The sequence below is a fragment of the Daphnia magna genome, linkage group LG4 (genome assembly GCF_020631705.1).
Source record: "Daphnia magna isolate NIES linkage group LG4, ASM2063170v1.1, whole genome shotgun sequence".
Taxonomy (NCBI): Eukaryota; Metazoa; Arthropoda; class Branchiopoda; order Diplostraca; family Daphniidae; genus Daphnia; species Daphnia magna.
In genome coordinates, this window is record NC_059185.1 from 13,328,970 (window position 1) to 13,355,893 (window position 26,924).

At 39.2% G+C, this 26,924-nt stretch overlaps 2 protein-coding genes, 3 long non-coding RNA genes and 1 pseudogene across 18 annotated transcripts; 3 read left to right on the forward strand and 3 right to left on the reverse strand.

Annotated features, from left to right (window-relative positions):
* Positions 1-539: 539 nt before the first annotated feature.
* On the reverse strand, positions 540-3,902 carry LOC116934839 (serine/threonine-protein kinase/endoribonuclease IRE1-like). The gene is made up of 6 exons (XM_045172662.1): positions 3,286-3,902; positions 2,711-3,222; positions 2,520-2,644; positions 1,987-2,457; positions 689-751; positions 540-590 (listed from the first exon to the last, which is right to left on the reverse strand). Exons 1-6 carry the CDS (start codon positions 3,486-3,488, stop codon positions 540-542), a joined length of 1,425 nt encoding a protein of 474 aa, XP_045028597.1. The 5' UTR covers positions 3,489-3,902.
* A 3,161-nt stretch (positions 3,903-7,063) lies between these two features.
* Positions 7,064-10,469, forward strand: LOC116923993 (annotated as a pseudogene).
* A 992-nt stretch (positions 10,470-11,461) lies between these two features.
* Positions 11,462-15,534, forward strand: LOC123471148. 12 transcript variants are annotated; one of them, XR_006645261.1, is made up of 15 exons: positions 11,462-11,545; positions 11,625-11,761; positions 11,831-12,320; positions 12,403-12,484; positions 12,567-12,685; positions 12,935-13,177; positions 13,242-13,546; positions 13,613-13,765; positions 13,821-13,886; positions 14,024-14,096; positions 14,314-14,420; positions 14,485-14,639; positions 14,724-14,816; positions 15,353-15,459; positions 15,520-15,534. It is a non-coding gene; the product is annotated as an uncharacterized LOC123471148 (long non-coding RNA). The 12 variants fall into 12 exon arrangements; XR_006645258.1 differs by having other exon boundaries at positions 14,485-14,816; XR_006645263.1 differs by lacking the exons at positions 15,353-15,459; positions 15,520-15,534 and adding an exon at positions 12,760-12,855 and having other exon boundaries at positions 14,485-14,775.
* Positions 15,535-16,040: 506 nt separating this feature from the next.
* Positions 16,041-18,856, reverse strand: LOC123471149. 2 transcript variants are annotated; one of them, XR_006645265.1, is made up of 5 exons: positions 18,777-18,856; positions 18,159-18,700; positions 16,800-18,073; positions 16,456-16,634; positions 16,041-16,402 (listed from the first exon to the last, which is right to left on the reverse strand). It is a non-coding gene; the product is annotated as an uncharacterized LOC123471149 (long non-coding RNA). The 2 variants fall into 2 exon arrangements; XR_006645264.1 differs by lacking the exon at positions 16,041-16,402 and having other exon boundaries at positions 16,447-16,634.
* A 3,058-nt stretch (positions 18,857-21,914) lies between these two features.
* Positions 21,915-22,790, reverse strand: LOC123471416 (Down syndrome cell adhesion molecule-like protein Dscam2). The gene is made up of 3 exons (XM_045172663.1): positions 22,633-22,790; positions 22,097-22,553; positions 21,915-22,040 (listed from the first exon to the last, which is right to left on the reverse strand). Exons 2-3 carry the CDS (start codon positions 22,457-22,459, stop codon positions 21,915-21,917), a joined length of 489 nt encoding a protein of 162 aa, XP_045028598.1. The 5' UTR covers positions 22,460-22,553; positions 22,633-22,790.
* A 959-nt stretch (positions 22,791-23,749) lies between these two features.
* LOC123471121 lies at positions 23,750-24,493 on the forward strand. Of its 2 annotated transcripts, none has more exons than XR_006645073.1 (4): positions 23,750-23,890; positions 23,961-24,062; positions 24,120-24,242; positions 24,304-24,493. It is a non-coding gene; the product is annotated as an uncharacterized LOC123471121 (long non-coding RNA). The 2 variants fall into 2 exon arrangements; XR_006645074.1 differs by having other exon boundaries at positions 23,751-23,890; positions 23,961-24,057.
* The last annotated feature ends 2,431 nt before the right edge of the window (positions 24,494-26,924 follow it).

The window sequence follows — 26,924 nt, forward strand, 5'->3', positions numbered from 1 at the left end:
CAGTGCGGATGACGTTGAAAAATTGTTGATGGGTTGTTCATATAAGAGTTTCAACACGGAGTAGTCAACCCATTAAATCTATGGCTCTATTTATTTTTATTTCTCTCTTTGGTGCTTTTGTATTGTTTCCAATTTCGCCTCTGGCAACGTAGTCGCTTGTTCGCGCCATCCACACCCACCTTATTGTCCCTGGTGGGGGGTTGCATTTTCAAAAGTATCTCAACGAGCAACGACAGTGAATCAGTGATTTTAGAGCTTGTGCCCAACGAAGATGTTCATCTGTCCTCCTTGCTAGCCTGTGAAAGCTTTTCTTATTCTTGGATGAAATAGAAGCAGGTTAGAACTTTAATTCACGCTACTAATGTGTGCATTTTCAATGTTGCCCACCTTTTATTTTGTTTGATCGCCAAGTTACGAAAGATGTACAAGTCGCACGGGGGTGAATTGGTGGTTTGAACTGTACTGCCTCCTCCCCTCGAATCCCAATTTTAGTAGAGCAAGAAGCGCTAACTTTCCAGTTCTTTCTTTTCAAGTCTATCCTATTGAGGGACTAATCCGTACTTTTTACCACCTTCCATAACCAATTGGATCTATCAGTTCAAAATCATTTTACAATCGCTATTTGTATTATTTCATTTCCGTACTGTATAGTCGTATATTTGACCAAAAATGAGTCAAGGTTACTTACGTGATGACGTGCAGATTCCATTGTCTTCAATATGCTGGGTGAATACTCGCAAATAACTCGGAACTAACAGGAGGGGTGAAACAATTCGTTATGAAATTATGATTTTAATTATTACGATTTCATCTTAGCTTCATGACAATGCATGGCAGTTGCCTTATTGATTATTCTAGTCTTTGAACGTTTGTCAAAAAATATGCGTTGATCTATTTCTAGAATCACCTACTCTGAATTGTCTCAAGGTCATTGAATAATTAGTGCAATCGGTCCACTTCACATCCATTCACTATATTAAGATTGTGACCGCGCAACTTAAATTTCAGCTTGAACACTTTTGCTAAAAAATGAGGAGCGATTTCCATTCGTCGTTACCCTCTGAATCAATAAATTGCATTAAATTTCCTTTAAACGTGAGCTTGTTGAATTATTTTGGCCCTCGCCCTCCTTAATTTGACTTTGACAAATCTCAGTTCAAATGATGGCCATGTGGCTATGGCTGAAATCTTCTCTCTTGTGTCTGCATTTCTCGATTATTTTGGGCGTTTAATGTTTTGAATTTGTCTTCAGTGGTAGAAAAAGCCACGAGTAACTGTCACCGTTTCAAAAAGACTTCTCTGGTCTTGTCATAATTACCCTAATTAACAATGCGCACCCCATTACTCTCCTAATGTCTTTTGTTTTCAACCAATATGGAAATTTTTCAACCATAATAGAAAATATTTTCCTGTGAATTATCCTTTGATATGTGATGTTTGATAGACTTGTTGCTATCACTGCTCTTTAGCGTGTGGTCCTTCATTTTGCAATATGCAAAGAAAAGGCGGTCTTTCGCCAACAAGTCGAGCAGCTTAATGCTTACATTTGAAAATTCTTTTTATTTGTGAAGAAACAAAACATTTCTAATGATTATTGCAATGATACACAACGGAATAGTCGATAGGGAAGGATAAAGACAACTAGATCTTAGCTCTTGTAATTGTGAATGCAACTCATCTGGTTCCAAAGATTTCATTCACGTTGTGGATAGCAAGATTTTTATTCCTCCGACTCAAATCAAGTGCACTCGATCCAGCATTGGTTTTAGCGTCCTTGTCGATACCGAGTTTGATCAATTCTTGAATTGCCTCGATTAAGTGTTGACTGGAACTGTTAGCGCACAAAAGATGAAGTGCATTCCCGCCGTTGTTGTACTTTGCGTCCTTGTCGATGCCGAGTTTGATCAATTCTTGAATAGCCTCGACTAAGTGTTGACTGGAACTGTTTGAGCACAAAAGATGAAGTGCATTCCCGCCGTTGTTCGCCTTTGCGTCCTTGTCGATGCCGAGTTTGATCAATTCTTGAATAGCCTCGACTAAGTGTGGACTGGAACTGTTTGAGCACAAAAGATGAAGTGCATTCCCACCGTTGATCTGCTTTGCGTCCTTGTCGATTCCGAATTTGATCAAGACTTGAATTGCCTCGATTAAGTGTGGACTGGAACTGTTAGCGCACAAAAGATGAAGTGCATTCCAACCCTTTTCCGTCTTTGCGTCCTTGTCGATACCAAAATCGATCAATACTTTAATTGCCTCGATTAAGTGTCTACCGGAATTGTGTTGACACAAGAGATGAAGTGCATTTAATCCAAATTGGTTCTTTGCATTCACGTCGATTCCAAAGCGAATCAAGTTTTGGATTTTTCTTGTTAAAGGAAGATAAAATTCGAAATTGAAAATATCAAGAGGTTCACGACCAGCACATAGATCACGCAATTGTTCCTCTTTTTCTGCAAGCTGAATCGAATAAAGGGACATTCATGCAGATGATTGCTTGACTTGCATAAAATTTATAATACCTTGTCCTCGATAGATTTCAGTTGTTCGACTACTTCTGCCGATGTCATCCTTTTGCTAGGATCATTTTCCAACATTTTCTGAAGTAGGTTATTCTGATAAATTTCTAGTAATTTTCTGTCAGTTTCTAGTAGCAAGAAATAAAATTTTAATTAACAGAACAACAATGTTTTGCAAGTATGTTGGGAATTACTCTTCAAGTTGATCGGTTGCTTTGCAATTACGTTGTCGTAAATTTCTCTTTCACTGGAACCATAAACATGTTCTCCTTTCAAGAAAAGAAACCCGAAGACAAGGCCTAGGGTGAATACATCGCTCTTGACTGTTCCTTCAAGCTTTTTTGCCTCTTCTGCCTCTTTTGTGTTATTGCTTATCTTCAGCACCTCGGGGGCGTACCAATTTTTGGTTCCTCTTACTCCAGACCACAAGTGATATCCACGTTCATCTACGGATTTGGACAATCCAAAATCAGCCCATTTGATTGTTACCTCATTGCTTCGGCTGGCAGGTGTCTTTGAAATGAGCACGTTTTGCGGTTTTATGTCTCTGTGGATTATTTGCTTCGAATGGATGTGTTTGAGCCCCGAAGCTAACTGAAGAAAAACGTGAATATAACGTGGCATAGGTCCGTCGTATTTCTTTGGGTGATTCGGCTCCAGGAAGAGCTGATCTAAAGAGGCGTCGCATAATTCCAATACATACATCCTGCAACGTGCCAAAGTAACTGATGTAATTTTACTTTTTAAAAATAAGGCGTAATCATTTCACCTAAAGTCGTCATTACTGTCACAGTGAAGAAGTTTGACGACGTTTGGATGATCTAACGCTCGCAAAGCTTCTTCTTCTTTTTCGTTGACGAAACGTAGTTCAACTCTTTTTACTGCGACTTCACGGCCTCCATACTTTCCTTTAAGCACATGACCAAAGCCACCTCTACCTAAGACAGCATTACGGTCGATCCAAATTTCCATTTTCTTCTTATTTTTTATATCCAAGTAGTAAAATATATTCCATCCGTAGTCGTCTTCTTCCCACAGATCAATTCCAGAATTCCCCAGACAAGAACTTGTGCGAGCTTCGGTTGAAAAATGCAATTTGCCACTGGACAACACTCACCTGCAACCCGAAATTGGTTTGAATTTATCAGGCAGTTTATCTGTCTCTAAAGCATTAAATATAACTTTCGAGTCCACTTTAGATAATGATGCTGTTATCGTGTCGTCTACCTGTTGATCCGAGTAAAATGTCAGTCAAGTATTTTTTTACTTACTTCTTACAATGTCTTTAGATCATTTTAACGACATTTTTGCTTCTTGACTTGTTAAATGATTTTACATCGAACTCATTATTGGCTCAGTGCACCTTTCCATTCGTGTCTTTTAATGGTTTCTGCGTGTATTAAGACGTTTTATCACAGAGCTTTATATACTTATTGCACTCTGCACTTCCATTTTCTTTCGACATGCTTGTATACCATTATCACATTATTTTCTTATTATCTTTCCTTAAAAAATGAAATTGCATCAGAATGATCAAAGGCCTTATTTAAACTTGTTCGCCTTTTCTTTTGATATAAATATATAGGCTACTGTTAATATAGCCTACGTCCTTTTTATAATGAACATATAGTGTATTTGTGTATATTAGATTTAAAAATAATGTAAATATAGTAATGTTTAGTATTGAAAGGCATGTTATTCTGAAACAAACCTGTAAAGAAGACGATAATAGGCCTACAACAGGCAAAAAATAGCAGATCTTGCTGCTGTGTGTTCATCCTGATGGAATTTTAAAGCTGCTGTTGGCGATGCAAATTGGGAGGTGAAACAAGCATCAAACAACTTGAAATCGCAACTGTTTTGTGTGAACCCTTTGGAAATGTCGGTGCTTAAAGCCGAGTGCGAATTACACCATCGGCTTGAAACAAGTAAACCTCAGTTCGCTACAACCTTTTGATACGGTTCAAATAAAACTAATGCATTTTGTTTTGCGGCTCTGAATACCTTAGTCACATCTGTTGAAGATGGAGGACAACTAACGCGGCCAGTTTAATCCAATAACATGTCATTAAAAGCGAGGCATCGGTGAAGTTGCTAATAATAAGAACGTTATTTTTGCAAACGACATTCAGTTCTATTATTTGGCCGCATTCGAATGGAGTGCAAACTGCGCTTGACGACGGTCAGGTACAGCATCATTGCTATCCCAATCTAAATCGTTTGCCCTCTAAATGCTTGGCTCTATTTTTGTTTTGTTTTGTTTTTGTTCAAATTTATTCGCCATAATGACCAATATCACTACATATCTTGAATGTCAGTAAGTACTTCGTCTTACTTTGACCACCTTGCGGGTGGAGTTTATACGTTTGGCTGAAGCAAAAACAAAAGTAACCGTCGGACCGCACTATTGCACAGTATATTTGTTGACAAGTTGCTTACCTCATCAGCAAGTAAAAATGAAATGGGAACTACGTTTCGTTTTCTCTTGTTTGTTTTTTTCACATTTGTTTGCTTCGTTTCTTATCTTTACTTTAGTCTTCGTTGCAAGATAAACTTGGACGGTTCGGCCAGTTGTTTCGCACCCAATTGCGTCAGTTATCTTTGCATATAATGTTGCCTTTGTGAGACTGCTCCCTGTCTATTGCGCCACAAGTTTTTTGTTTTTTGTTTTTACCTCCTCAATGTTAATATAGCCCAAATATATTTAAAATAAATGCAATCGAGGGTTATTTGTTCCGATCAGTAATCCAAGACTTAAAATGTTTGTATCATTGTCCTCTGCAAGTCCACTCGGCTTATACTGGACTGCAATCCGATTAACATTAATAATTCATTTTAAAATTGATTCCCAGGCCATCTAGTGTTTGTCGGAGACGCTATACATTCTGGGTTCGGTCGAAAACGACGTTGTATTGACTAAAGTTACCTGAGCCACCGAAAAGAATAAAAAAACACACCATGCCTCAATCTTTAATTCTTCAGCACCCGAACCACCCCCATTTAACCCCGAACGTATGGTGAGATATCAAAAGCTCATTTTCCTAACGACGCAAGTCTACCACGTCGCACGTAGGCCTAACTGAGGCCAGGTGGAAATTCTGAATCAGTTGCTGTGTGACGCTTCCAGAACCGGACAGCTTGGCTGTCTGTGACTTGTTTCCTAAGTGCCGGAATAGAATTGAACATACGCCGCTGCATGTGGTCGACTGTTGCTGACTCGCCCTTCTCCGTGGTAGTGACGTGGAAAATAATACCGTGTCATCTGTGCTCCTCCCCATTACCTGCCTCGACCTGCATCGCCATCACGTCCAGCAATCTATACAAGAAGACCAATTACTCCACTCTCACTATAGTCTAAGCCAAATTTTACTTTGTCCGATTCTGTATGGCGAATCGCAAGCCCAATTGTTTAGCTGTTCTCGGCTTGGCTGATGTCTTTCGGTCGATTGGTAATATTCCGCACCAAATGATAACCTTTTTCCAAACTTTAATGGAATTTTTGTTTTTCTGAATGCAGCAAGAGCATTCCATGAGGCATTCTGTGAGGCCCAAAACCAAATAGATGGGACAACGTATACTATGCGAGTTTGATATTGGATCTCTCTCGATTATGCTGTTTGCGATGCCGATCTTGTCAGTATTGAAACTATACAGATAATTGCCTTTCAACAACATTTAACATATTCAAAGACGAGGCCTAGTGCAAAGATGTCGCTCTTGTCAGAGTATACCTGGGCATTGTCTAGCGTGCAGGTAAAAAGAAGACACATAATACAGGTTGAAGATGTTTAGGACAATTTTATGTATGTATTATTCTGTCCAATACTTTTTTTTTTTTTTTTTTTTTACTATACTGAACAACAACAAGTTAATAAGGTTTCTATGGACATTTTCTGTTTTTCGATGTACACTGCTATAGAGTGTAGACAAAAGAAATACCCTTCCTTTTCGTAATTTCGATGGCTATTTTCACGGCGACACTATCTTTTACCCTGACTTTGACTCAACCTTAGTCGCAAGATGGCGTTAGAAAGGATTCATTAAAAAAATGACAAACTATTTTTTGACATCTTTCAAATCTGAGTATAGCTCTGGCTGTCAGTTGACTATACCTTAGTGCCCCTAAGCTTCAATCAATCTATCATTTTTATTTTAGACATTGGCTATTGGCAACATGCTGCATTGGCAAAATTCTGAATACACATTTGATTTGCTTCAAGTGACACAGCACAAGTTCTGCCTGGAGTTTAAGGACCCTGATGGAAACTGAAAAGCAGAATGAATCAAAGATTTATACGCCGAAAACTAGTTTACAACATGACGTATCGACTCTGCATTTTACTTCAATTTCGGCTTCCTGTAATCCAGGTAACGTTTAGAAGCACATGCACACTCATTTCTATAGATGTTGAATTTTTTCTTGAATTCTGATGAAGAATTTTCTTTTACAGTTGTCTGGGATAGTGAGACCTGCAAGACTTTTGGTGAGAATAGAGAACAAAAAGTGTGAGGACGTTGGCTTATGTCTCTTAAGTGTGTGTTAGTAAATGCAGGTAACGTGTAAAACAACTCCCCCCTTTTTTTTTTATATTTTTTTTTTTTTTTTGAATTCTGATGAAAAATTTTCTTTTACAGTTGTCTGGGATAGTGAGACCTGCAAGACTTTTGGTGAGAATAGAGAACAAAAAGTGTGAGGACGTTGGCTTATGTCTGTTAAGTGTGTGTTAGTAAATGCACCTATCGGACATCCATGCATATGCATGTTTCACTTACAAGCATTTGTGATGGGGTTTTTCCATATCAATTAACACATATAGTTGAGCATCAATAGTGTAATGTACTTTTGGACATATGGAGATGGGTAAGGATATACAAACAGAACATCTATGACAAAAACTAATTATTTCTTTAATCATGTGGTTAGGGTGATTTTTTCATCAGTCTCAGCAAACCAATTATTGCTGTTAAACTGGTCTATTCGAACCAGACATATCCATCAACCAAACACTTCCAATACCCTCTGTGGCTGGCCACAGCTGTGAAAATTGCTCTCGTGGAAGTTGATTTCTCCAACCCCAATACTAACTACGAAGAAATGCACCTGTTAACCGAACCATTGTTCTCCGTGCCAATAGATGAGGCCTACATTGTAACCAACACCTATGACCAGCGGTCGAATTTTCATGGGAGCGACACATGGTTGCATGTACGAATGTTTTGTTCAGGTATTACTTAAAAGTAGACATTGTTCTTTTACGAATACTAATTAGATTGTGAAATGACAGGCTTTTCGCTCGACTCATGATCGGAAAAGAAAATCATCCAGGTGTACGATTTAGAAACAGATGTGCAAGCCATGACTCGGGTGACGGCCATCGGTTTCAATACCATCGTCTAGTTTGCCACCAATATTGCCAGGTATTGGACGAACCAATAACGCCAATAGAAAAGAAATAACGGAAGAAATTTTCTTGCAACAGGACGGCGGTTTGTTCCACTTTCCGACCTTTGGTTGGTATTGCGACCATCGAGTTGAGCGAACGACCAACTTGCATTTGGTAGCAAATTACTGCATCTGGTGTACGTCTGTACTTTAGCATTTTGACCTGGCGTACATTCAACGGAGCTACGCCTTCTATTAGTCGCCCGGTGACGTTTCAGTTGGTTCAAGTGCGTCTACCACCTGGTTACACGGCCCTATGCGTCTCCTCAACGTCCCCACCAAGTCCATTCGGCCCTACATTCTCACGAAACCGCGTTTTTTAGCCACATACAGCCTTAAAGAACGATTTAGTCTGTACATTGTTCAATTCCCTTTTCCAGCTGCCCAGCAATTGACAGAGACGCAAAACGCGCTGCGTTTAGACGGAAAGACATGGGTATTGGCAGAATTTACTCTCACCCTCAAATCGATACATCAATCTTTGCTTCTCCAGCACCTGAGCCTGCACTGATTGTAACGCAACATGCTGTGGGACGTCGAAAGTTCATTTTCCTGGCGACGCAATGCTGCTACGTCGTCACCCAACTTAGGCCCGGTGGATATTCTCCGCCAATCACAATTTGACTCTTCAGGTCCGAACAATACGGCCGTTCACGCTTTTTTCCATGTTCTGCGAGAAGATCAAGCCTGTGCCACTCCTCTGAATTTGGCATGTTCGACAAGCATCCAGGACTCCCAGCTGACCGACTGAGCTATCAACTTTATCAATTCTCTGGTCGACATAACGGACTTAATCTTTATCTCGGATTCATACTGAGGCCCCTTTGGCTTATGCCGCTCGCCAGAAATGTAGGAAAAACACATCAGCTATTGCTGGACTGTGTCGTCAACAGCGAAGAGTTGCTGACTGTGCAGAAAATCACTGTTTGCAATGAAACAATTGCTGATGGATCATACCGTCGAAGTATTTGCTCTTTGGAATGTGTTGTGCGACCACCAGCTCCATTTGCTCGTCCAATCATTGTCGGCTTAAATGCGGATGTCACTCAAGACAACGTTGTTCCGCGACCTCATCCTTTCCGGTTCTGACACCTGCATTGGGCTGATCAACGCTCTGATTCATCGATACTTGGATGATGCGGCCAGTACGGACGCCATCAGCGAAGAATTGAGACAGGACTCCCCGTCTCTCTACCGCAATGAGGTAACTGTTTACTTGCCAAAGAAACTGAAGCAAAATTGTTAATTAAATTTTCATTCATTTTTAAGGATGCTCTATGCACTAAAGACAACGAGCAACTTCTCAAGGCTCGAACGAACACCGGCGGTCCAGTCTCAAGTGCTAGAATCCGTCTCTCGGTTGCCCAGTCGAGATGCCGACACCATCAGCCGTTCACATTCCGACTTGCTTGACGTGACTCAACTATACGAGCAATTCGCTGAGCCATTGGGTCTGTGGGAATGCAAACTGGCTATTTTGCACTGCGCCAATCATTACGACTCGGCTCTGGTGACCAGCAAAATATTATCAATGCTGAAGTCAAGAAACTGAGTAGTGCCGACACTGAAACAAAACTGGCCACCCTGAGTAGCAAAATGAAAACTTTAGGTCGAACTTATGCCTAGTCAGATCAATTTTTCCCTTTGGAGTTCTTCGTTAAGACCCTGGAAACATATTCAGTTCCCTGGAATGGCCCACCAGGTAATTCTCAATTATTTTTATGTTCTTTGAAATGCATTTCGATCAATGTTTTTATGCTTAATTGCTAGGCTGGGCCGTTTCCATCATACTGACAGCTGGAGTATCGTTCCAGCGTCTTTTTGCCGTTTACAATCGCCTGTACGGCGCAAAGGATGTCGTTTGGCAAGCTGAAGGCAAACCCAATCACTTGCTCAAAGTGCTGGCCGACATGTTAAATCGGCTTGTTGATTCCTCTACTGGAGGCTTGGCAGCCCTGGTGCCGACAGCCGATCGTCGAGCTCTTATAGGACAGTGTGTCGAGGCCGTTGGTGTCTATTTGACGGATCTATTTTGCACGACTCACGCCACATCACCTGCCCTCATAGCCGAATTCCGTACTCTACAAGGCAAATTAGAACTTTTGTAACGAATATTTTAAATGCTGTTTTTCTCCCCCATAGTTGTCATTCATCCCCTATTCTTTTTTCTTCTTTTCCGATTCTTTGAAGCAACATTTTATTTCTCATTTTCGTGAGCCCTGTATGTGTGAGCGAGGGCGAATTCTTGTTGTCATCTACCATACGCCTCAACTCTTAATCCAATCCAACGATCATATCAATACATACCCAGCATTGTGTGGCCATTCAGACAGAACGTGTTCACTTGGGAGGGAAACATTTTTGTTAGATTAGATATAAATAAACCTTGCAACTCAAATCAACTAAAGTAAAATGCAGTGCGCAATGTAATCGACAAAAAGTCCATTTGTTTAAAGAAATGTTTGTCTCTTATATTACCCATTCTTAAAACATGTTCATCCCACAACTTACTCACTTGGCAAAAGTTGGTATTGTCATTGTCGGTATGTTTCTCAACATTGTTGGTGCACTTGAATGGTATACTTCCTATGATGTTTGGAAGATCCTGTGGAACATAACTGTGAATCTAACCACCGAATTAGGCGTCGGTTGCCATACCATTCTAGCATTGCCTTCCTATATCCTTCCATTGTCGTCTGAGGGACTATTTAACTCGTGCAGTTATGTTAATGTGTCGAAGAAGTAGAAGTGTTACAGGTGTCATTCGTAGCTCAATGGTAGAGCATCGGATCGCTATGGTGGAAGACTTGGGAGCAATTCTAAATTAAATAGGGCATAGGTATCAGTAAAGTTCATGGTTTGTTTGCCAACGAATTGATGTCTTTGAACAATTTTCCTAAATATTGTAGTTATTTAAAAAAATGGGGTAGTGCCGGGTCAATTAAGGGTTTAGAACTTCTGGGTTATTTTGTCCCAAAGGTTGCAAATTATTGTGGTGTTTGCTGTGTGTGGTTGGTTGGTTGGTTGTGCAGCAAATGAACTCATTCATGTGGAGATGGTGGCACAGGTTCATTCAGAGTCTACTAGAAAAATAGAAGAAAAAATGATATTTTGTAGCGTAAACAATTAAGATCAACTCAATGAATTTGTTTATTTCTTATAAAAACTTCATAAGCTGCAATACTGGGATGAGTGTTACTGACTCACCTTTGTCTATAAAAGAAATCAAGTAACTGCAAAGAAAAATAAGCAACATGATATTATTTGACATATTAAGTGAAGAGTTTCGTATTTATCGATTTGTTTTTCATATTTTTCCTTATCATTGCTTACTTTTAGATGTCCCATAACAATTAACGCGTTGAAAAATAAGAACAATTTAAAGGCCATGTCTTTTTTAGTTTTTTCAAGAGAATCGAAAAACATCGCAATTCTCCCTCTGGTGAGGAATCCTGTCTGTCGACCCTGACGCGTGACGCCTGACATTTACAGCTTTGACTGTGATTATATAATGGTAATATGTTTATCTAAAAGCAGAGAGATTTTGTGGCATTGCAGAGAGCAAATAAGCGGAATGGAAAAATAGGTACAGTTAAATCCTTAACTTGCTAAAACGTTCAATATTAAGCACTTTTATTTCTCCTGTATTCCTGATGCAAGGTCAGATGACTCTGGCAAGGTATAGCCTAGAATAGATGCTATTATACCATGCCTGATGCATGATTGTTGCAGCCTCTTCAATTGAATGAACAATGACAAAAGTTACAAAGACAACTACAATCCTACAGCATCGAAAGTGTTAGTAAGTAAAATAAAAGCATTAGATTTAAAGTTACAACTTGAAATCTTGATAAAAGAGTATTGTTTTCAGAAAGAAGACAATTGCTTACCATTTGCTGGCAAATATGGTGGATCTTGCTTAAAAGTACTTGATACCTTTTTCATGGGAAACCTCATTTCGCATTCTTCTGCCATTTTGATTTACTTTTATCAAAGTGTCAACCATTTTTTTAGTCTGTAGACTGACAAATTCAGGATGAGTTTACTTCCAAGCATTGACACAACATACATCTCCATGTAAAGTCTTAATTAACATCAATCCATTTTATGTAGGAGTCGATTTTTAATTTTTGCTTGACAAACGGATAAGTTGAATGGTTAAGTATGGTTGTTGCCCAGCAGATTCAAACATCATAGTTTTGGTCGCACCTATTGCCCCTCAAAATTTTGAGGGGCAATAGACTTTTCCTATAGTTTTTATTAACATTTACTAGACAGAAAAAAATGTGTTGGTGAATGTCGTCAAGAATGCAGATGATTTAGTTAATTTACTGTGGTATCAACCTAATCAAAATCTTCATGTAAGTTCAAATACTTCCTTCCTCTGAAATTGCCTTTTGATGCACAAAGCATATAGTGTGATTTGATTTTTTTTTTTTTTAGATGTGAAGTGCTTTCAGACTTCATTGGTGCTGAATTTTTGAGTATATTATCACCAGAATGTCATACAAAATAACTTGGGCAGGTAAATCCTTGTATTTTGTTTTTTAATTTTAATCTCTCATCTATATTACATGAGCAAAACATATATTGTCGAAAGAAAACAGATACCTTTGGACAATGGTTACACCAAGGGCAGTGAATGCATTTCTCTTTTCACCATTGGTCAGCTGACTTGCCTTCCCAGTTGCAATGAAGAAGAATGATTAGTCAAAAGTATTAAAAGGTAATAGCTTATTGTGTTTTCCTATTGGTATCTCTTAAAATTCTGATGTTATTGAGTTTTTCTTGTCATGCCAGGTATTGTGATCAATCAGATATTGATTTCCTAGTTGCATGACAACTGTGGAAGTTGTCATACAACTATACAGCTGTATTCACCTGTTTGTTAACAAAGTGTTGAATTTTGTAGGCTGTAGGCCGTACTGATCAAAACAAATTTAAACAAACGATCATTTTTTAAACAATCATAAAGGAAACAAGCAACAGTTATGGTTCGTTTGGTTGGAGCCCTTTGTCAACAAAGGGAGAGAGGACCAAGTCAAACGTATCCGAAAGGTACGGGGTTACAAGATGGAAGCTTAGCCACGGTTTATTGTCAAACAAATAGACACGGCTGTCGGAGCCCTTTGTGCGCAGGGCATTTGACGAACCGGGCACTCAAATGACGCTAAAGACTTTTCACTTTGCTGGTGTGGCACCGATGAACATCACACAGGTAGTTTCTAGGTATAAAAGGAATTTTCTTCAAAAGATGTTGAGGCTTATGTATCTATTTCCAGGAACTTTCTGGATTAAGGAAATCATTAACGCCCTAAAGGCCTTTAGTACACCTGTTATCTCCACCCAGCTTCTAATTGTTGACGACCAGGAATATGCGCGACAAGTTAAAGGAAGGGTCGAAAACAATTTTCGGAGAAATAAATTAAACAATTTTTCGTTATCATTATTTTTCAATTGTCTTTTTATGTGACGGGATATTTCGATGAAGTATAACTGCCTGATGATGTTTAATGTCGATTAAATTAGACATTAACCGAATCCGCTTGCTAAAACTCGAGGTGGCTGCAAATTCTATCCAGTAGAGGTAAAAAAAAGTTACACTTGCAAACTCTAAATTAATTTTTGATTGATTTTTTTTCCCAATTTCCAGCCTCTGTATACATGTAAACTGAAAATAAAACCTGCTTTCATCGAAGTCATTAGTGAAACAATACAAATTGTAAAGCTGTGCTCCATCTGCAAAATCGTCAATGTATCTGTGAGGCAGTACCTCAAAGAACAATTGCCTAGGGACTTCATACAGGTACCATCACAATTTCTGTAACCAAACCAGCCTTTCAATTTGCATCTTGCTTCAGGGTTTGCCAACTGCTAGCCGAGCTGTCATCAACATCGACGATACAAGGAAACCGCATAGATAGTGTGTAGGTTTGGACTTCTATATCAGCTGCAGCAATGACAATGACTATGACTAACATGTGGAAATGATAGCAAACGGCGTAAACATTTTTAGAAGAAAACAGAAAGTTTTAAATTTTTTTTTTAAATTCCCAATGTCAAGGTTTATCTGTTAACTGCTTCAAATTGGCTCAGAATTAGGCAGCAATTTTGAAAGTTGTTGCTTTCTCAGTATGGTAAATTCTGATATTATTTCTGTGACAGTAAAAAAAAAACAAAACAAAAAAAACAAAGAAAAAACAAACATTGCATGATGCATGTGATGAAAGATCACTAATGAAAGAGCTTGTCTTAACATTTACTTTTAAGATACCACTTTCACATGCACAACACAGCCAATGTTATCCTTATTCATTCTCAGTTTGATATTTGGCTATCTGTTTTTTGTTTTAGAATGAGCTTCAATGTTGGTGTTGCAGGTGTTACCCATGTTACGTTGACTGTTTGGATTCCTATTCATTAACATTTCAAAACCAAATTCATCTTCTTAAAATTGACTTGTAAGTAAAAAAGAGGCTGTTTTATAACTATGTATTATCTATGTAACACTTTTCTATTCAATAGGAAAGGATTTGGATCATTCTAGGAACATATCTATCAAAGATGGAAAGCTCTAATGGGATTAATTTATCCGTCAAGTACGTTTTCATTTGCAGTCTGTATGTCCTTTCCGAAGGCTCTGCCAGAAGAATATGCTAAATAATGAATTTATGAATCGCGTAAGTTACACGAGCAAGAATTTTTATGCCTAACGATGTTTTATTTTCTTAATATAGATTAATGATAAACTTGGATCTGAAAAGGTTCCTTGGTTGGGGCGAGATACCGAATAAAGTTTAATGATTGGATGCACTACATGGAATTTCCATACTTTATTCACAGTACCGTTTATAACGGTATTTCATATTTAAAAAATTGAAGTGCATATTTGGGCTCCCTTCTTTTCTGTGGCCCCGTTTCCCCTTGACTCATAATAAGCCCGTAGGGGGTCATGCCCCTACTGTACGGTATATATAAAAACAACATATATCGAGGTTTGGAGGGCTCTGGCCGGAAAGGGGACGTGGGGGTCCTCATGGTTCGATGAAATGCTTATGGAGGGCCATGTCGCTACCCACAAATCCGAATTAAAGGTTAATCGCTCCTGTAAAAATGTTCCAAATCTTCAGCTCTTCTTCCGGCTTCTCTTAGCCAAGCACTGGGTAATCTCCCCGGTGAGTCAATTGAGGCAGTGTCTCCCCCTGCCTTGGTTGACAGCAACTTTTGAAATGGTTATTTTGCCTTTTAAAAGTTGCAAAATATTCCATTATGTAGAGATTTGTCAATACAAATTTTGTTATAAATTAATTTTGAAAAACTTGTCTTTCATACTTTCTTTGTGTTCACACTATACATTACTTTACGTAATACCTTAGCACTTTTTTCTTTTAAGGATTGGACTCTCAACATTGCTGAGATGGACACTGATGTGCAGTTCTTGTACTGAGAATTCCGGAGTGTCTTTGAATTATCACCGATTAAATTCCAATCCTGGAGATGGTAGTTTGCTGATTTTAATTAATTGCAGAATGATTTTGTATTCAATCTTTTTTTATATAGATTTAACAGATATATTGGAATGTTTTCACAGTGATGAATTTAACTCGTTCGGGTATCGATCCCCAAACTTTCAGCGTTCATTGCCGATGCTCAACCGTTGAGCCATGAGTTACGTTTAAATTTGCACTAATATTAGAAGGCAAAAAAAAAAATGCAATTTTTATAGGCTAGTAAAACTATATGCTAACCTGAATAACTTGCATTCAAGGATCATAGCTGTTTGGTAGAACGTTGGATAATGGATCTAAAGGTATCGGGTTCAACTCCCGGCAGAAGGTTAATAAATTTAATGTGAATGTCAATTTCATTGCGTTTCTATAAGATGGATTTACATGTTAATAAGAAGTTATCTTGAATCTCGCTGCAAATATTATTCTAAGTCCACATTTGTTGAACTCAATTAACACGAAAATATAGAAAACTTACTAATGTGAATTATGGCTCAGTGGTAGAGCATCGGCATGGACCGCCAAAATTTAAGGGTTCAAATCCTACAAGAGCCGAAAGAAATACTACGATGATTAAAAGATTCAGTTGATTGACTATATGTTACAATCTTATATACACAAAATATTGATCAAGCAGTATGTGTGAGATATCTCGACAGAGGATGCCAATGGCTAAAGTACGTTGTAAAGTATTCAAGTAACAAAATACGCATTCACACGGATAAATCATAATGAACAATTTATTAAGATTTTTTATTGGATATTATATTAAACATTGCCAAAATATCCGTCCCATTACTTCGTAATGGGGAAGTTTCTCGACCCGACTGGCAGACGTGGAAGATTGGAAGCCCAGGACATCGGGAACCTCCGTGGAATCGAACCACGGACCTTGGAGCTGCTAGGCGGATGCGATACCTTCCTGGCAACCCCCCCTATATCCCCCCAATTGATATTTGATCCCCTATGTACAACTTTGCACAGTTACCTTAATGTGTTGAAGACTTAGATTTCTCAGTAATATGTCTCATAGCTCAATGGTAGAGCGGTGGACTGGAATTCTCTATACATTGGGTTCGAATCCCATTCAGGTGTTGTGAAATTCAGTGTCCTTGATGGATTACACGTATTGGCATATAAATTCCAAGTATGTCATGGTGAAGAAAACTGTAAGTAAAATTGTTTTTTATTTAAGAGTAAGTTTATAAAGGTTACTTGTTCACACTTGTAATAATAGTTTAAAGTATCCCAAAGTAAATTACTAAAACGCTTCTAAACTGACGGTGATAACGTCAATAAAGTGAATCAGTAAACATATTTTGTACTTTTTACCTTTGATGGTATTTGATCCACAAACATCCAGCGGTACAATCCGACACTCACCCATTAAGCCATGATTCGCTCATAAACATGCACAATACCTTCTTGTTGCTTATAGGCAACACTTTCCCACTTGTAAATTATTGAAGTGTAGTCGATGTAAACGAAATAATTACCACAGCTAAGTATACATTTACATTTTCTTAAATTATTGTTAGAATGAGGAAATTCATTCATTATTGATAAATGGCGCTTTATAGTTTTGTGTTTTACCTTGTCTCAATCGTGGTGGCGTAGTGCTTGTGGGTCATCTTTTGAGTACTGTATAGATCTTTGTTGCGAAACGTATCGCCCCAAGTGTCTTAAAATAGGACTTAATATGTAAATATCACTAGGCGATATCCAACTTCAGGTATTGTTCCCAAACATGAATGCCTAATCAAAACGAAAAAAGTCTCCAACACTTAGAACAATGACACGACACATGCAGATTTCGCTTGCAATCTTCCAGCAGTTACTCGCACTTGAAATTTACTTGACACAAAACTATTAACCTATTGCAATACCAGCGAGTTGTCAAACGTTCGCAGATCGACATGCAATGCTGTGTTGCCGCATCGCAGAAAGGTAAAACAGAAATCCCTGTTCAAACTTTCAAAGCAGAGTCATGGAAACCGATGGGTTCCATGACTCTGTTTCAAAGTGAAAACATTTTCTTCATACACATATTATTGGCTAACGAATTCATGCATTAAAACTAATCAAGGTTGTTTTTTATCCGCCATACGTCACAATAGAAAATTTGCAATCACATTTTTAAAATGAAATAATAGAGACAAAACCATGTGAATGGTTCTGTAAAACTGTTTCTAGTTCAGTAATCGAAACTGGGAATGTCAGGATAGTCGTCTCCGCTATTCTTCCTGCATGCCAAACGGCGGATACATGCCAAATTTCGATCATGGGCTCATCGCGTTGTTGGAGTACATCATGTCGTAAGGGTTTCTCATCCTGGGATAGCGTGACGGAAGGACATAGGATTCATAGGATGATCCAAATTGAGAAACACATCGACCTCTTCGAGTGCCATATTCTTCAACGAGGAAATAGCTACTTCGCCTGCAAGGCCCACGTGTGAACGATTTATAACAGCCACCTTCAGAATTTAGTGTTGACTTCCAGTAGATCTGGCGACCGTTGCATTTGCTTACTGGGCAAGGCGAAGGGCGACAGGTGCCATAGTCGTTGGTATCCGGCTCAAGCCATTGGCCATGATCACAAGGACCCTTTGTCATAAGTGACACAATTTAAAAAAAAAAAAAAAAAAAAATGTAAACAAGTGTTTTGATAAGACGAGCATCAAGGACATACCACTGGCCAATAAAAGATCTAGACAAGAGAAAAAAAAACCTTGGCGTAGATACGGTGGCACCTATCATCTACCTTGAATAAGAGCTGATTACGATCGCGGCATTATTACGACAACGTCTAAATTGCGAATCTGTTGTACAGTATATTGCAGAAAAATGTGGCGGTTTTCCCTATGCTTTGTTTGCCATACCCGACACATTTTTCTGCAACCTCCTGTACCTGAACACCGACAGTGCGAATAGGCAGTAGCGTGGCAACATACTGGTTACGACTAGACAGTTCTCCCAGAAGAAGACGTTCTTCTTCCGACGTCACGATTTCAATCCGATTGAGCAAGGCATGTTCCTTGGCTGCTATGTTGGCATAATGGACCATCGAACGAATCAGCACTTGCGTCTCATCGAAATTAGCTTCCAAGAACGGCTATTCGGCGTAAATGATTCAAATTGACAAGCCGGGACCAGGAAACGGGTAACGTTTCAGTAATTGTGCGGGCAAACCCAGCTCACGACCTAAGGCTCTTACTTCATCTTTAAGGAAGTCTGTTGGGAAAAAATGCGAAAAGATTAAAGATCTTACTGGATTGTCATAACGCAGGAAAAACCTTAATGCAAATACCTTTAATAGGTTCTACTACACGGCCGTGAATGCGCAAATTGACGAACCATTTCGGAATCGTTATGACGAGTCTTTATGGCAACCGTGCGCGAAGAAGCCATATGGAAAGCGGACTTCAATTAGATCCGGTCTCAAAGTACCTGTAATATTTTCATATGTAATGACATTGAATATTAGGCAATATAATACAAGCAACAAAAAAAGAGAAGGTTGATACCTTGTCCGAGAAGTAGATTATCCCAAGTTAGATTTAAATCGTTAGGCGTTGTATTTGCCATTTTGACAAACGTATCGTCAATAATTCGACGTTTTTCTTACCGATTAACAGTCAGACATAACGACAAAGTTTGGCGGCCATGTACATCGTAGAAAGTCAGACTTGCTTAACAACCTAAAACAATTTTAAACCTCAAATCTGCTCGCTGGTATGAAGAAGAAATGAGAATCCACTTCTGTATAAAAAAAAAAAAAAAAAAAAAGTAATAAAAACAAGAATTATAAACCGTGAATTTGAGGTTGACAGGACTAAGTATCAATTAATCTCGTATCAAATTTTGGCCAATAATAAGATTCTGAACCGTCCAGAAAAGTATCTCAAATTACCCAAAGGGTGAGCCCGAGTTGCTGTAAACTAGTGCCCTCTGGAGTTGAGGGGCAATAGACTTTTCCAATTAAGAAATAATGAGTACTGGAACAATCATACTGCCATAACACATTTTAATTTGGATTATCAAAATACCTAGTTCAGCTCGCCCTTTGCCTCGGATGCTTATCAGTGTAGAACATATTTGTAACTGCTTGGTGATCAAGGAATGTAGATAAACGCCCCCTTGCGTATGCTACTCAGGCTACACAGTAGACGCAATAACGCATAAATCCTTGGCGGATTAAAAAACGAAACTGTTGCCTGAACAGGCGCCCTATAACTACCACCACCAATCTAGATTTCTGGAAAAAAGAAAAAGAAAATGGAGAAATAAAAAAAAAAAAAAAAAAAAGAAACAAACAATAAAGAAAAAAAAATAGCCAGTTAGAACCTTTAAAATTAAGTATCATAACAAGGACAAATATTTACCATAGGAGTTGTTGAGCTAGGCACCTGCTTAAGTTGTTTGATTTCACAAATTATCATTCACATCCCTGCCATTACTAAAGCAGACGTTAGATGATGTTGGAACCTACTGCTTCGTAAGCTGCTACCAATCCTACATAGACAACCAAATGGGGGTTTCGTGATCGTCATAAAATCGGAGATTGAAATGTCGGGCTGTTACCTAAAAGACATTTTGTCCGCCGATAGAAATTGTGGAAAATGTCAGGCTCCACAGATCAGAAAAAAAAACAACTCCGTAACATGCAAATAAATCAATTTGAAATATTTTCCTTTAAAACATACAGAATAATAAAATCTTTCACAAATAGCACATTAAGATTTGATAGCATTACCCAATGGAACACAAGAGTTCACCAACTTAATGCACAAGGATATTGCCCGTTACGACTCCCGAGCTATGACGCAGCAAAGAATCTACCTATAAAAAGAAGAAAAAATAAGTTATAGGTAGACAAAGTCCTGATTATCACCTAATCCCCGAAAAAAAAAACAACAAAAAATTTGTGGCAATAAAGAAATGGAAGAGTTAAAAAAAAAGAAGCACGGTTTGCACGATGCATCCTACCAAAAAATAATAAACCATTATAACAAGGATGAAAGACAAACATTACCTATTTCCAAGGGTGCATGAAAAGATTTGTTGCAATGGCAAAAAAAGCTTACCTAAACTATCCCACAATTATTGCCCGAACATGCTCTTATGCCTGTTGATAAACTGTACCAACATACAGACTTCATGTGTCCGTTGTAACATTGGCCTATATGTGGTAACATTTCACCCTTGGTTGATGCAATATGCACAATGGCTTCATTTCCTGGTGTTAAAAATAAAAGGACTATTGAAATATCATGTTGTCTAAGAAAGACGGTAAGTTCAGCTAACAATACTATTTACGATCTGACATACTCAACAAGAAGTTCCAGAGATTTTCCATTTACATGATGTGGAGATATAGCAAAGGCTAATGCTGCTCTAAAGCCTGATAAAATATTTCCACCACTTTTTTTCTATTGCACTATTGTAACTGAAATTATATATTTGCGGCAGACGTACCATCCACCATGTTGTCCAGTCAACGATTCAATCGTCAACGTGGGTACGTGGCTGTGAATTCGTTCACCAAACGGACGCTAGTCGTCGTCGTTGCAGTTGTCGGTGCAATCACTTGGCCATCTTTCGACCAGCTGACGAACAACGGCAATCCACCTTTAACTACGGCGCATTGAAGAGCCAATCGCTCGCCGGCATTCAACATGGCCGAATCGCTCATTGTCATTATATGAGGCGCGTCTGTATCCAATATCGTTTTTTTTCGTGTTTTTTGTTTTTTTTTTTTTAACGAAATTCCGGCGACCGGAAGCAACAACAAAAAAAAACGTCGAGAAATTTCTAAATTTATCCTTCCTACCCACTTAACTCATCTCCTTTTTCTTGTTTTTCACAAAAATAAAAGGGGAAAGACTTAAATTGGCTTCTGGCTGCTGGATCGATATAGTCGGTCTGTCTCATTTGCTTTCATTGCTTCCTTTTTTAAAATTTTTTTCTGCTTCCAGACCGGATAGAAAAGCGCTGTTGACTTTCTCATCATCAAAGAGTATACACAGCGACCGAGCAAGTTTACAGGGCGGAGGGGGAAAAGAAAAAGGCGCCGAGTCAATATTTTCGCAAAGCTGTGAACAGGAAAAAATCAAACAAAAGGTTATCTTTTAAGTTTAGTTTTTTCTTGCCGAAGATCTATAATTTTTACTCTTTCTAATAAACTCGAGTGCCATCATTTCTTCTAAGAAAATGCGATAGAAAAAAAAAGGACTACTCGAATTATGGTTGATTTAAATTTAGCCTTTGATTATTCATCCCTATTAAAGGAAAAGCCAAAGTTTCCAGATAAAAAGAGGGAAAGAAAAGGACTGAAACTTACCGAGGATGTTGAGTTGAAGTGACTGGCGAGCCGAGAGTCCGTTCTGGCCACGCACCTCGCAACTATAAAGACCGGCGTCGCTGCTCTTATCCAACGGATCGATCGTCAAACTGCCATTGAATTGAAGTTGGTTATTAATTTTTTTTTTTTTAAATATGCAAATTGGCTGAATGCTCTACGCGACCCACTCGATTCTCCGCTACACACTGTTCGCACAAACGCCACAAACGCCTTTTAATTGAAGAATTACAAGAAAAACGTACGGTACCTATTGCACGAAAACTCACTTTGTAATTGCCTCCGTCTTCGACTCGGACGTGGGTTATGTTGAGATGAGCCACTACAAGATCGTCGTGACCCGTTTGTTGCTGCTGGCCGAGGAAATATCGTTCGGAAACGGGCGATAACGGAAACCCGTCCAGCGTCCAAGTGAAATGAGGCAGCGGAGTGCCAGAGGCTAAACATTTCAACGAGACTGAACTTCCCGGATGTACAACTTGCCGACTGAACGTTTCTTTCAAATGAGGAGGAAATGCTCCAATGGCCAGCTGGGCCGATGCTTGGGCCCAATCTCCTTCGTCATTGGATGCCAGGCATTGGTATATTCCCTCATCTTCACGTTGGACGGACGAAATGGATAACTGGACCATATCGGTGTAGCCGTCGTCGCCGGATGAAGAAGAAACACGACCACTATTACCCACCAAGAAGCGCTGGCCATCTTTGAGCCAACTGACAACCGGCCTAGAATTTTTTTCCAGATTTTCAGTTAAGTTGTTATTCCATTTAACAAGACATGTAAAAATAATTGAGCTGGGACTACCGGAGAAATGACACGTGATGGTGACGGACGTTTCTGGATCGGTGACTTAAATGTGCTGTGCATTCTATGCGGCGACGACGACGTTCAACGATTCTGACTTGTAATTTGACACGAAAAATGAGTTCGGTACGTGATTCGACTAATCCAATGGAACTGTTGACGAATCAAATGTAACGGCCCTGATCTTCGGTGACGACGGAAGCGATGAGTAAAGTGCCACCAATGAGGCGATGACGCCCAAGTCCCAGCACTCCATCACGATGCTCTTGCGTGGCAGCTGATGTCACCAGTGGCAACAACAAATTGCCATACTGAATCGTTAGACTTTTGTACCATCTGCATTGATCAATTTATGGTTACGTACAATTGTTCAGACAAAAGAACTGAGTGAATAAATAGTTACTTGATTTTATGCGGAAGATATCCATGAAAAACACAAGGTAAAACGGAATCTCGTCCACGCCAAACTTCGAATTCGATTCACAGTTTCTACAATGACTTGTGCCATCTTTGTCCTGGTTTCTAGGATACACGTAAAGGTCATGTTTCTCAACTGGAAAATCAATAATGTTGACACAATCAGATACCTTGACTGAGGATGATTCGTCCAGCAGTGAAACTGGTCATTGTTTGCCTGATGGGCTGGACGAGAACTCGACAATGATACAAATGATTCTCGTCGCCTTGATGCGCAGACAAAACTTGCAAGTCGCCATTGGCCAACATCACGTGACGTTAATCTGTTTAACGAAACAAAAAATTTTGAGTTTTTCATGTTGTTTCTAAATCACTTTAATTGCTAGAGGCATGGAAAGTGAACACTGAAAACCAAACTTTTTCGAGGAACTTTTCCAACTTTCACAAACTGTAGTCCATTTGAGCCGTTGCAACCTCCGTCCCATGCCGACGGTTGCCATTTCTGAATAAACGTTGACTCGAAAAGAAAAGATATTGCCAAATATGCAAAGGCAGCAGATTTGAGTTCAAACAAAAGCCAGGAGTAAAGATATTTTCTACAGAGGAACAATTAAATCTTTTTATTTTAAACAAATATTTACGTATACTAAATCAAACAAAGAGGTCAAAACTTAGAGGATAATTTCATTCTGAGCCTGAGCAGAAGGGTGTTTTTTTAAAATTGCTCCTTTGGTCAACGTGACCCGTATTACTTCATTTGTCGATCGACAGTTCGCGAGGTGACACACGAAAATGCAATCAGTCATTTATTTCCACTTGGCATAGTCTACCTTCATTGGAAGTAAGAAAAATGTCGTATCGATTATCTTGAATCTAAGAAGTGATTGTAACATAATCACCAACATAATCAGGAATAGAGCAACGAAAAGCAGCCATACTGCCCCGACGAACTCGAGGATTTTCCACGTTGACCTCGAATGGCGTCCAAATTACTTTTGGCACCAAAAAGTAAAGTATGACGATTTTTGTTTGGTTTTTGTTTCGTTTTAAAAGGCGAATGTAATTTTTAGTTTCCCGAGACTAGTCCTGCATGGACGCGCACAGGAGTGGAGAGGATGCGAACAATGAAATTGGCTGCCAAAAGCCTGTAGGGGGCAGCGTGAACGTCTGGTCGGAACTGCTCCGGCCGGAAGGTGTGCAAAGTCAAACTGATGCCATTAGGTGATAACGTGATTAGATTATTTGTCGTTGCAGTTGACACTGCAGACGTAGAAGATGATTCGACTGTATTCCACATGCCTCTGCCTGTCGCGTTGCTGCCTAAACTTTGGTGATAACTTTGCAACCGCCGCTGTTTCAAAGTTCAGTCTTCAACTTATTGCTTCTAATTGTATTATTGTCTAAATAATGCAGCCTATTTAGAATAGACGGCAGCACAATCGGACGCACCAGTTGAGACTGTTTTACACACACATTAGGAAATTTGCCGTTAATTAGGAATGCATTTTCTTTCTGTCGCTGGCTAAATAGACTTGATGAATATGCACGAAAATTTGACGAATCACGTCAATCGAAATAGAGTTGCGTGACAATCGAGAATGACGAGTGCCATGGTTCTTGGCTGGCAGCTATTGCTGATGCTGGCGATAACGTGAGGTTGACTTCGTCCATGTTGTCGGACGTTCCGCGATACTGACTACACTTTTTCACCGTGTGCGGCTGATGGTTGCTGTTGCAGCAATGTTTGTGGATGAACGTGCCGCTCTCCTTGATGACGATGAGCACTGTTTGGCAATACTATACAATTCTATATTCGTTTTGTTTTTTTTTTCTTCTTCTTTCGATACGAAATGCACAGACAAAGCGCATCTACAGATTCAACTCTTATCTCGTGCTGCACTATTTAGTCCTCACAGCACGTGGCACGTTTGTTTCATACATCTAAACGTACAAGCCTGTTTATATTAAGGTGGCCGCCGACGCTGCTGCTCGGCATATTATCGATTAGACTCGCTTCAACGTTCATAGACGGAAGCTGTTGCTGCTCTCTCGGACACGTCCGTTTGCTCGCATATATTGAAAAACTCGGCCAAAATAAAAATAACCAATATACAGTTGCGATATTAATCCCTGCTCGTGCTGCTGTTACTCCAGGCCAATATGTACGAAAACAAGCTGATGGACACAAAGAGCTTAAAAGATTTCGAGACGCGCTTATATTTCCTTGTTCACGTTTACTTAGCTGTCGTTGACAGGTCGTCATCTGTAGAATAGCATGTGCATCGACGAGATTTTCTTTCTAAAGTACAGCGATTCAAGAAAAGAGAATTACATCGTGAATTATAAATGGCCTGTATACATTTCCGACGGAGCTCGATGCTATGCCTGATAGGATTAGATGTCATACAAAAAACATGCGACACTTTTCGGTTTAAAAAAAATTGGCAGTTGCATTCACAGCCTTCCATCAGCATCAGTCGAATTTCTTGTTGGACGCACTGGCGATAAAAGGAAGAGGCAAAAAGAAAACTTGTATATAAATTCGACTTGACTATTTTATTACCAGGCATTCATAGAGCATTCGACAAGACCGAGATACGGGCTTTACTGTACAATCGATGCGATGCTGTTGTTATCAACTTGGAATAAATATGAAAGAATGGTATCAAGACTTACCAGTGATCAGCATGCCACAATTGAAGATGAGAGTAGTGGTGTTTAATCGATATGGAATAAAGACTAATAGCCTAAAGCCATTGATTTGGTATGGCTGAAAAGAATGAAATGAAAGGGACCTGGGACGTGATCATTGTATTTAAAATGTTGATTTTGCATTTAGTACAGCAGCTACCTGATACATTTTCCTCAAATTTGACGTGACAATTAACAAGTTGTTTCAGTAGTCGAATTTTATTGAAAAAGAATTATTGGAGAGCAGAGTCGTAGCTCGCCACATTGGTATCGCATTGGACTGCGATGCCAAGGGTAAGCTGGCCCTGGGATCAAATCCGGTGGGCCCGAATTCCGACGACTGGGCCTTAAACAAGAAACCCTGGCGATCAGGGGCTTTCTTTCAACAACTTTTAGTTAAATGGGTTTTGTCTAAAATTTAATTTTAAGAATTTTGAACCTAGCCAGCGATTTTTTGGTGCAAAATCCATTTCTTAAGGAAAGTTTTTGCTTGTTCAGGGGTCGCCTACTGTTTTCCAGGGTGAGCCTCGGGAAATTTGTCTTTTTTTTTTGCTTGATTTGCGTAAATTTCTTTAATTTCTTTTTCCCAAAAATACTGTAAATTTCCGCAATTTATTTATTTCCCTCTTTTTCCGCGATTTTTACTATCACCCACCCGGATAAACCAAGAGAAAATGGAATCAAATTGAAAGATGAATGGAAAATTGGAATAATATCAAGCCACATTTATTGTTAAAAAATCGGGGTAGGCGGGCAGAATAAATATAATCGGGGTTGTTATCGGGGCAATCGGGTCGAAATACTCGATCCATTAGGTTTTACTATAAATTGATTAGTTGTAATTATCGGGTAGCGCGTACCCCGATTTAGTCCCGAAAGCCCCACCCTATTGCCCCGAAATGTGAACCCCGATTGGCCAAAAAGCGCCCCGATATGCTCGTGGTTGATCCCTTGTTGTTATATCTTAGTAGTTTAATGATAGTGATCAGATGCAACGCCAAATTTAGTCTATTTTTCCTCAAAAGACAGCAAACGTCAAATTCTAGATTTTTTATAGCGCCATTATCAAGTATTTACGTCGTCTGCTATATTAAATATCTAGCGACTACAGTGATGCCATATAGCTACACAACAAAGGAACGCTACCAAATAATGGCGTTTTGTAGTGATCGGCCCCGATTAGC